General features: G+C 29.6%; 1 protein-coding gene and 1 long non-coding RNA gene across 6 annotated transcripts; one reads left to right on the forward strand and one right to left on the reverse strand.

Annotated features, from left to right (window-relative positions):
• Positions 1-561: 561 nt before the first annotated feature.
• Positions 562-6,639, reverse strand: UBP27 (ubiquitin-specific protease 27). 5 transcript variants are annotated; one of them, XM_011027260.1, is made up of 11 exons: positions 6,483-6,639; positions 6,185-6,448; positions 5,593-5,719; positions 5,103-5,203; positions 4,793-5,026; positions 4,464-4,532; positions 4,212-4,340; positions 3,787-3,924; positions 2,758-2,820; positions 2,357-2,614; positions 562-1,230 (listed from the first exon to the last, which is right to left on the reverse strand). In XM_011027260.1, the coding sequence occupies exons 2-11, from the start codon at positions 6,410-6,412 to the stop codon at positions 958-960; spliced, it is 1,620 nt and encodes a 539-aa protein (XP_011025562.1). In that variant the 5' UTR covers positions 6,413-6,448; positions 6,483-6,639; the 3' UTR covers positions 562-957. The 5 variants fall into 5 exon arrangements, with proteins under 5 accessions (XP_011025562.1, XP_011025561.1, XP_011025560.1 ...); XM_011027259.1 differs by having other exon boundaries at positions 562-892; positions 924-1,230; positions 6,185-6,639; XM_011027258.1 differs by having other exon boundaries at positions 6,185-6,639.
• Positions 1,261-1,645, forward strand: LOC105126399 (uncharacterized). Its single transcript, XR_842423.1, has 2 exons — positions 1,261-1,315; positions 1,349-1,645. It is a non-coding gene; the product is annotated as an uncharacterized LOC105126399 (long non-coding RNA).
• Positions 6,640-11,034: the final 4,395 nt, after the last annotated feature.

Here is an 11,034-nt window from a genome sequence, read left to right on the forward strand (position 1 = left end):
AAAAAAATAAAAAATAAAATTTATATAGCCTATTCTGACCTATATTGTAAGATCTTATTGAACTTCAATTAACTTTTAATTATTTTTTGACGCATAGACCTAAATGAATTTATTTATACCTTCAAATAACTTATAATTCGATCCAAAAACAAAAATATTAACTCAAAGTTCAAAAACTTTCTAATATCATATCTACTTTATCAGATAATTTTAAAAATAATAAAAAATATCTCAATAAAACTTTTAGATTAACATGCTATTGACATGCTATTGACTATTTTAAATATAAGAATGAATTAATATTTATATAAATTTTTTCTATACCATCCGAATTCAACTACTTTTTTTCTCTCCTCTCTCAATCCAAAAAATACCAAATAAAAATAATAAACATTTGAATCAAAATTATATTTTAAAAATCAATTGAGACAAAAAATCTATCACTTAGAAAGCAAAAGAATATAAGTTAGTCTTTTTTACTTTAATCCCCAATCTTTAGATCTTGTGCCCTTATCAACAAATTTGAAGCAATTAGCTTTTATGATCAAAATAAATAAATCATTGTGAAATGCGAGGGCCTATCATAAAAGCAACCAGTCAATTGAAAACTTCAATCAAGCATCATTACACTGTTCATCTTTGTAGCCAAAGACTATACCTTCAGATTTTACAACAATTTTTTTGAGTGCAAACCAGAAGAAACCATGTGAAAGTTCTTTCTAGTTTATAACTATTCAGTTTTGGACATGAAACAACCAAACATGGCAGCGCTGCTTCATCCACAAGCACTTCCTTGGTGAAAGAATAAAAAATTGAGCCCTCGTATTTCTTATTGAATCGAAAATGGCTATCTGCATACATTTGATTCAATGACATCCTTACATGGCTTTGTGATTGAAAAATCTGCTTGTGAAGGGACATGCAGCTTCAAAAACTACAGGTGTGATTGGTGCGTTGTCAGCTTTCTACAATTCTCTCATAAAAGAGCAGGCTAGCTTCTGCAGCTAGAACATCCTCCTCTGAAACTCTATACACATTGGAGTCTGAAATACAAAACCAGTGCATAAGGGAAGGTTCGCAATTTTCATCAGGATGTTCCTCATGCGATTCTGATTGCAAACTTCTGTAAACAGTATAATGCCCACCACAAGCTCTTCCAAAATGCTCCACAACAGAAACAAGACGATATACCTGAGGTTCTGAAGGGACTAATTCACAAGCTGCACTGACCTGTCAAAAATACCAAACACATGGAAGAACAATCTCAGAGGTCATCACATACATCACATTTATTGAGTTAAGAACAATCTCAGAGGTCATCACATACATCGACCCAAAAGAGCACTAGGCCAGCACCACTGAAAGATCCAAGACAGCAATCTCATCCCGCTATAATGGTTAAAATGAATTCAGCATATTGAGTCTCAATATAAGGTAGACGGAAATGACAATGATGACAGTTTGTTTATCCTTTTTCTAGGTAGTGTATCCCTTTTCTAGGTAAATAACAAACTCATTAGTTTCAGGAGATCAAAAGCAAGAGCCATGATATAATGAGTTCCTTAAACAAGGTGGCATCTATCAAAGAACCATTAGACCTGAAAGCTTAACTGGTTATCTAAGATCAAACAAATAAAAAAAAGGGTAGGGTAGGATTTAAACTCATGATTGCTTGATCGAATAGACTATAATACCATGTCAAAGGTCATCTCAACCTAAAAGCTTAAATTGTTAGGTAATGAAATGGTTTTATGTTAATTTAATTCTGTGACAGCATAAAAAAGAATGCATACGATTTTTAAAACTGCCCTTTCATTTCTCTTTATGAGAGCAAAACTTCACATTCGGCTCTATTTAGTAGTTACATCTTACAACTACGAAACATATGCTATTCCACTTAATAGATTGAACCCATAACTAAGACGTTATAGTTAAACTTGGGACATATTGTCTCCTTTACATTTCAGTGACAAACTAAGATTCAAATTTGTTGGCAAACAAACTACATGTACACAAGAGCATGAGTGCCAAAGCATGTTTCTCAACTCCTTTCTTGACTCAGGCCTTATGCCCCGTACACTTCCTAAATATGTGTCTTCAATTATTCAAGAGTTTGTGAGCATATGGAGGCCAATTTGGCCTTGGACTAAACAATGTTGTAGCCCACCCCTTTCCCAATCACACCCTCATCAAAGCTTCCAGCTAGATTTAATCCCAAATGGCTTGGCACAAGGTGAAGTTACTTGAGCAACTAAGCTAGCTAATGCCACCAAGTTCATAAACTACTAAAGCGTTAACAATATTAACTTTAAAAAACATACGACGATACATTCATATCAGCAATCATTCAACATACCTTTTCATTAGCTTGCGAACTAAAGATATCCGTGGTTTGTGGTATCTTGGATTGTCCCAGGAAAGCTTCTGTATGTGCGGGGGATCTAAATGCATTTGCAGATAATAATTTTGAAGCATTTCTTTCATAAATGCTGTTCAGCATTCTGGTGTCATATTGCACATCAAAATGGTTTAGATGAGAGCTTGGTTTTTGACATTGCATCTCTTTCATCATGAATGGAAGCAGGTTCAAAGTTAATGGAAAGCTGATGTGGCCCTGCAAGCATCAATAAAGCAGTCTTCTATGATGTTGAATCCTCATTCTATTAATTCTAACATGATAATACTAAGAAAGTGTCCTTGGAACAAACTGTGAAGAAATCTGGGCATGCGATATCACCAAGCTAAAAATTTGAATACCTGAAGTTTGACTACTTCTCCGAAAAAATTTATAGAAGCACGTTGTAATTGAATGCAAAGAATCTGTAACAAAGTAGAAGTGATGAGCGAGACAACATATTTCACTGCATTTCTACAGCCAAGTGAGATCAAATGCTTCTTCTTTTTTTTTTTATATGTTCCAATTTTTATTCGAAAAAGGTGGGGCTCAAACCTAAGACCTCTCCTCTCTTATGCAAGAGCACCACTCAGCTAAAGCTCTGTATTTTTATTTTTATTTTTGGATAATGCTCAGATTTTAATCAAGCAAGTCATCAAGAGACTGACCACAAAAGAAAAGGGTACAAATTAAAGGAAAAGAAAATGTAAAAGCACAACAAAGAAGAGTGAAGGCTCCTCTTATTCCTATAACAAACATGGAAATGACATCAGCAAAGCCTTGAGAAGCAACATATACAACATAGGATCCCCACAAACTCAGACCAATGATGAACCACAAACAGGCATAACAACAACCCCAAAAAGTCACCACCTCTACAGTCTAGCACCAAGAAATTAATGAATCAGAAGCTACGGAGCCCTCCCCCTTCCATTGTTAGTCCAAGTAAAATCCCCTTAGACAAATAAAATAGCAGGAACCAAGTACAAGAGAATAAAGGCTTGAAGAAATTAAAAAAATCTAGAAGTGAGGCGGTCATTTTTATCCTAAGACTACATTATCCATGCAAGAAATGAAAGGCATCTGTAATGCATGGCAGATTCAGACTGCTCGTAACCATAAACCACAGCTGCTTTTCCTGATATCTGCCATTTTTTATCCCACTCTCAACCACCAACAAAATCCATCCTGCATTATTTGATAACATTCAAATCCAGTTGCTCCAGATGATTTCATTATTTGATTAATGAACACCCAGTAGCTAGACTTCATTACTGATGAAGAGATCCCAAAGCTTTATGCCAACTTTCCAGATGGTGATGCCATGAAAATTCTTATATAGTTTGAATTCTATTATAACAAATAAGAAGTTTGGAATCAAAACTTCATACCTTGGGACTACGAGCAATGCTTAGTTGCTTTAAAGTGCGAGAAAAATTATTTGACCATGGTAGATTTTCTAGATGAACAAGGAGATGGCAGGTACACGAGTCTTGCTCATTACAACTCTCAAGTCTTTTTATCTCCGTCTGTAACACAAAGTCATGAATAACCATTAAGTAGTGCATATACAGCACTCAATATCTTCCTAATAATAGGTCATAAAAATTGAAAAGCCCATATCAGACCAACATAGAAGGAAGAGAAAAGGCAAAAAAGCCAAAAGAAAAAAAGAAAAGGATGAGTTCAGGGTGTGCAGGAGAAGAGAGAGATGCATAAAAGGGGTCTGCTGGACATGCACAAGTCTGTTCCTTTTCTCCAGTAGGCTAGCCATTAACAACTGAGGATAGACAGATTATGTTAATGACAGGATTACCTCTGTTGCTCCCCTTAAAGTTAAATACTTTATTGCAGCAATGTGCCAACAGTGGCTGCAGCTGTAATTCTCAACTTGCTCAGAAACAGTGAACTGCCTGAGGCAATCCTCCAATCTACACCCAACCCTCTAGTATCATGTTCAAAAAAATGTAAGGCAGGCATGTGGTTAGTTAGAAAAACCACAAAAACAAAATTCAAGTGGTAAAATTAAATAAATAAAACTAAATGTTGAAACCTTTGTTTAACATACAATGGTGGCACCACTTTCAAGCACAGGCAAAAGAGGCAAGCTATGAAAAAACTGAAAATTCAATGAAATCTGCAAATAGAAATAAAAAATGAAAAGGAGATAAAATATGAGGAGAAAATCACAAGATTCAACGCAATTGAGAATTAAAATGCAAGAACTTCAAATGTTGGAACCTCGAGTATATACAAAAGCACTCACCAAATCATTATTAAATTTCATATGTTCCAAACATCATGTATCAAGCTATACAAAATAAAAAATATAAATAAAAAAAGGGCAGAAAACACTGACATTTTGCAAGGAGAAAGTGTTTTATGAGGAGTACAAACCTCAGTCGAACAACTTTGACATGTTAAAATGCTACTAAGAATTCCATCAAATGGTCCAAGGAAGTGCTGCTGCCACCTTTCTTGCTCGCTTTGGATCTCAATCCTATTTGGAGTCAGAATTCGACAGTTAGGGGATGCAAATGCATCTGCCAGAGAATGATGTTTTGGAAGATAAGAATCAGAAAATTCGTCCCTTAAAGAGGAGAGTAGATGAAGGAATGCTTCTTCGGCATCCTACACACACACAAAAGATGAATCAGTCACTTGAACATCAATATTTGTTCAAATAATTACGAAGATACATCCGCACCTGTTGGCTTGTCAGATTAAAATTTTGAATATAATGAGCCATTGCAAGCATCACCTTTCTTGGACTCAATACAATTCTCTCTCTGCTAATCACAGACAGTTCTGCAGAAATGGACACTAGTCAGTCGGGTTTCAATAATCATGTCAACTATTTGTAATTGTATGGTTTCCTGAAAATTCTGAAAGCTAAATAGTAGTTCAATGTCTGCGACTCCTAGTAGTTTTCTTGAGGAGCCAGTCCAACAATTTATCAGACATGATATTAGAACTCTGAAAATAATCTTTTTTACTTCAATAACATCCATGAGAGCATTGTATCCATTAAAGTCTGATATTCGTTGTGTAAAAAGAAATGTAGGAGATACAAAAATAGAAGTGAATATAAGCATGCATAATTCTGCAATCCTTCAACTGGAGCAACAACAATATTTAAATTATTTTGGAAAACTCAAAGGCCATTCATATAACTTGTAATATTTGTATTCATTTACCTTCTAATAAAGCAGCCAAAGCCACCGTAAGCTGCAAGCTCTCATTCCATTCCTCACCAGCAAATGATTCCCATTCTTCTATAACCTTTTGAAGAAAAGATTGGAAATTTGAACAGCTACCCAAAGCCTGAAAATCAAGAATTCAAGAATAAGAACATCTTCAGGGGAAAAGATAAAATAAAAGGACAATTTTTTTTGGCTTTTATCCCTCATTTTTAACTTCAAGAAGATAATTATATTGGAGAGCCAAATTGGCGTTTCTAAATTGAATAGAGCTCAAAATTTGTTTAATATATTTTGATGTAAATTTTTTTTTTTATATAGTTGTATTAGTTAATTATTATTAATAAATAATTATATCAATATCAAATACATTAAAATACAAATATTTTTTTAAATGATTTTTTTCCATTGAAATGCATATATGAAAAAAAATACTATATTTATATTATTCAAAAAACTATATTACTAATTTGACTCTTCTAAATAATTTTTTCAAGATACTACAAAACAGCTTCTTGATTCACTATAACAATTCAGGGCAAAAAAAAGTAAAAAAGAAAACAGCCCGGTTGGTAGAAAGTGATGATACCTGTAAGATAACATTCAAAAAGCAATTATTGCCCAGATTTTGCAAGCCAGGAAGCAAGAAAAGCTTCTTTGGACGATTATTATTCTCTCTCTGGTTTAATACCAGCCAAGAAGGCAAGGCACTTAGTTTTAGATTCCAAGATTTGGGATCTTTTATTAGAGCCAACACCAAACCAGCAACCCCCAAAACAGCTGCAAGCCCAGAGGCTGAAACCCAATTCCTCTTCATGTGAGATAAAAGATTGTCTATTATGAGTATTGCCGCCTTCCTTCAGTTACTCCACAAGGATTACTCCCGCTGGGACTCCCAGTAGTAGGGGTATTTGTTCCTCCTAACTTTTTCTTTTTTTAACTGTTCTATTTTCGATTTCTAAATGTTTATAAGGAGAGGTTGATCACCGCGAAACCTAGAAAACAATCTTATTTACAAGGTTTCAAGTTTAACATCTCTCAGGTATTTTTTTAATTATTATTAATATAAATTTTTTATTTTTATATCTCTCAACTAATTTTATAAAAGTTAATAATTATATAAATTTTTAATAATTTATAAAACTCAATCTTTTTAATAATTTAAAAATTTATAAAACTCAAACTTATAATTATAATTTACAAATAACAAATCTAGAATATTACTAATTAAATTATATTTTATTGATATTTTTATTTATATAAGCTCATGCTTTTAGAATTAGTTTCAATACATGTATTTCACAAATGTTTTTAAAGAGTTAGGTGAGAAACAAATTACAATAATATAATAATATTGTTATTTTTATTTTGTTCTTCTCATAAAAAATATATATTTTTGAACTCGGGTTATTTTAATATTTTTATAAGATATATTAGTTATTATTAATTTATTTAAGAGTATTTTTATTTATGTAATATTTTATAAAAAAATAAAGTAACTAAAATACTCATAAAACTTAAAAATTTAATGGTCTGGGTAGGGGTATTTTATTTTTTTATTTTTTTATACATAGTAAAATTATATATGTATCTTTTATTACAATATATATAGTTTGTTATAGATAAGGATATTTTAATATTTTAGTTTCGGGTTTTGTCTTATAAGAAAAAATAATCTCTATAATTTATTGATTGATCAAAGTATAAATAATACTTGGAAAATATTGAAAGTAAAAATTAGTGATTCTTTTTAAAAAAAAAAATCACACGTATTTAAGGTTATTCAGTATCTTGTACTAATCAAATAATTAATCCTAATATCAATATATATATATATATATATATATATATATAAACTTAACCTCTAAACCTTTTTTCTTTTTAACTTCATTCTCTCACATTATGTTTACATGGTTTTAAGTTTTGCATATTTTTAGATTTGCTTTATTTAGTGTGTTAGTGATAGCATTAACCATTTCATCATTAAATTAAATTTATTGTAAAGAATATATAGAGAAGGTTAAGGGTAAAAAAATAAAAATGATTATGTTTACGGTAACTATAAAATTCTAATTGATTTTTTAAAAGTTATAGGGAAGTGATTAGTTATGTTAAAAAAAAAAAAACCATTCAATATATCTTATCTAAAATAAATTACATCCTTATTGTAGAGAATATTTAAGTGTTTGTTGTGCTTAAGATTTACTAAATTAATTTGTTTTGTTTTAAAATCTAAATTAAAAGGATGGTTCTTTATTTATATCTGAAAACAACCTTAACCTCGCATAAAAATCAATTGAATATTGGATGCGCTGGAATGGTAAGTTATTGGTGAGCGATGAACCTGCAAGGAATTCATGGATTGGAATAGCTATAAATTCCACCACTTGTTGTCGATAAAGCATGTATAGGATCACATCGATCCAACCTAACTTACTCACAAACATCAAGGATGGTATTATAAATATTTATTTTGTTTATTTTTTTATCATAACTATGGTATTTCAAATTCAAATACCTAGTGGTTAAAATCTAAAGATAAGAACTAAAAGAAATTTTTCAGTTATGAGTTGAGTTCTCAAAATAAATGACAATATATACAACATAACTAACAAAATATAACGAGTAACAAAAATACAATAAGTAACAAAAACATGTATTTGGCAGTTCAAAACCCAATAGTTAACTTTAAGAATAAGAGTCAAAAACAGGTTCTTTAATCCTAAGATGAGCTCTCAATACAAATGACAACTTATATATATATATATAAACAAACATAATAGTTAGAATAATAAAATAAATAATATAGATGTTTACTCGCTAATTTAAATATCAAAGCATCAACATCTAATAATTAAAGTTAAAAATAAGTTTTTTAATTCTGATTTGAGTTCTCTAAATAAATAGCAGCTTATAAACTAATATAAATACAACATATATGCATGGAACTTTTTACACCAAAACCATATCATAATACCATGAATAAGCTAAAAAATTAACGTAATCTTCCTATCCTAAATACAAGGTATGGATTCCCTCCTTGTTCCTCGTTAAAAATAAATTCAGTGGCTTCACACCCTTTAATTTGCCACAAAATGGTGTGAACTCCCACATTATAAATATTTCATCACAATTCTCATAAAAATTAATAATACATTACAAATTATTCAAAATAAATAAATATTTATTTATGTTAAAAAATAAACTTTAAAAACTGCTAAAATCAGTTAAAAATTATTGAAACAGTAATAGCGTATAGGCTACATAAAGCATAAAATATAATAAAACAGATAAAAGTGTTGAAAAGTATTAAATGACTATAAATTAAATGAAATCCATCAAAAAAAAATATTTATTTTTAAAAATACATTGAAAAACAAAGGTAAAATGAGTTATGACAAAATTAAATGGCAATATTATAAAATAGAATATTACTTTATTATTCAAAGAAAGAGAAAATTACCCTAACTTTCTTGTAGTTTAGTTATTTTCTCATTTTGCCTTTATTTTTTAAAAAATTACAATTTACATCTTATGCTAACATAATTTTCTAAATTGAATAAAAAAACAAAACTTACCTCTTATGATATATCATAAACATCCATAAATGACAAATCAAAATAATTTCTCTATTTTCAGACATTATCTCTCTCCTTTATCCCAAAGATTACAATTTTTGAACCCAAATAAAACCTAATATAGTGTTTTTAATTAATTTATTTAACCCTAGTATAGCCCTCCACAACATCATTTGTGGCAACAAAATATATTGCAAATTTTGATCAAATCTAATAAATCTAATAATTGTACAACTGGTTCCTCGTAAGAGCATAAGAAAATATACTATTCCTCAACATAACTTTTCTTGGCATTTTGAAAAAGGAGCATGCAGGGAAAATATATTTAATAGGAGAAAATTTAGCTTCTACTAACTCTATCTTCATACCACTCGATCCATTGACAACATGTGAGATATTAAGTATGTAGTGGATAAAAAAACAGGGATCTAGTGTATTTTAGTAAGTTCCTAATCCAAGGCTTTGTTTTTTTTTTCATTATTTTATTAAAAAAAGTTGTGATAGGAGAAGGAAAATGAAAAAAAGAGAGAGAAGGAGACAAAATGGGTATTGATGAATGACAAATAAAGTTCAAATTAGGAAATTTTTGATGATTTCATTTAGATTATGTTATAGAATTAGGGGTGAGGAAAAAACTTAAAAACCGATTAAGCTGGAAAAACAAGAAAAAAATAACTAAAAAAATCAAACAATAAAAAAACTTATTAGAATTTTGAAAAAAACTAACTAGTTCAATTAGATTTTGGTTTTATAAGTCTAAAATTAAAAAACTAAACAAAACTGAACCCAAACCAGAAAAGCCTGAAAAAAAACCAAGTCAAATTAGAAAAAACCAAGCCAAACTAGAAAAAACCAAATCAATTCAAATTGGAAAAAATTAAACCAAACTGGAAAAAACTAAACCAAATCAATTTGAACTGGTTTTTTTCTTAAAATAACCAAACTGAACTAAAACTAGTCGGTTTGAACTGGTTTTGTTTTTTTTTAAAAAAAATTAGTTTTTATTATTATTTTTAATAAAAATCAAGTTGAAAATAATCACCTTTATATATCACTATTTATACATATACATCTCTTGTAGGATTGTTGGAGGTTGAAAGGAGGAAAAAAAAAAAAAGTTAGCCATTAGATTTCATATTTAAAAAAGGAAGGGCTGTAAAAGATGCTTCTTTCATTGTTCAGAAAGATTAGAGTTTTAGGTTAGAGAGATTTATAAAAAATAAAGATACTTGCTAAGAGATAAAGATTTAAAATTCATAAAAAAAATTATTTATTTGCAATCCAAAACTGAGAAAGAAATAATAAGATACTTAAAAGATGATGAAGTCATTCTTGGTATGACAATTCATAGTGCACCTTTTGCTTTGGATTGTTTGAAATGTTTAACAATAAAAAATAAAAATAAAAAGAACAAAGCTTTTTGATGCATTTCAGCTGTTTATGCTCATTTTTGTGTTTTTTGACTATTTTTTCTTGTTTATTTTTATTTGAAAAAAAACTAAAAACTCAAAAACATGTATTTATTTCCTGTTTTTTAATGTTTTTTCAAAAAAACCAAAATTCAAAAAATATATTAATGTATCCATTTTACAATTTTATATTTTTTTTCTTATCAAATTAATTTTTATATTTTTTTTTATCAAATTGATGTTAGTGCTGCTTTTTAAAAAAACCAAAATACGAAGGAAAAATATAGAAAAAAATGGATGTCATAATCTAATTTTAGATCCCTAAAAATACACCGTAGAGTCACAAAGGGATAAGCAATTTAAAGGTGGTAAAAAAAACAAACGGAAGATGGACTTGATCATATAAAATAGAAGTTTAAGGGTCAGATTAAACCAAATTAAAAAGGTTGAGA

The sequence above is a fragment of the Populus euphratica genome, unplaced genomic scaffold, assembly GCF_000495115.2.
Source record: "Populus euphratica unplaced genomic scaffold, PopEup_1.0 scaffold78.1, whole genome shotgun sequence".
Lineage (NCBI taxonomy): Eukaryota > Viridiplantae > Streptophyta > Magnoliopsida > Malpighiales > Salicaceae > Populus > Populus euphratica.

What these genes read in the sequence shown, in the direction of transcription:
- UBP27 (XM_011027260.1), bottom strand. Translation starts at nt 6,412, where the DNA reads ATGAAGAGGAATTGGGTTTCAGCCTCTGGGCTTGCAGCTGTTTTGGGG. An exon ending in TTTGGCTGCTTTATTAGAAG is followed by an intron (nt 5,204 to 5,592) that starts GTAAATGAATAC and finishes CCATTTCTGCAG; the next exon opens with AACTGTCTGTGATTAGCAGA. An exon ending in GCATTGCTCGTAGTCCCAAG is followed by an intron (nt 2,821 to 3,786) that starts GTATGAAGTTTT and finishes ACTTTGTTACAG; the next exon opens with ATTCTTTGCATTCAATTACA.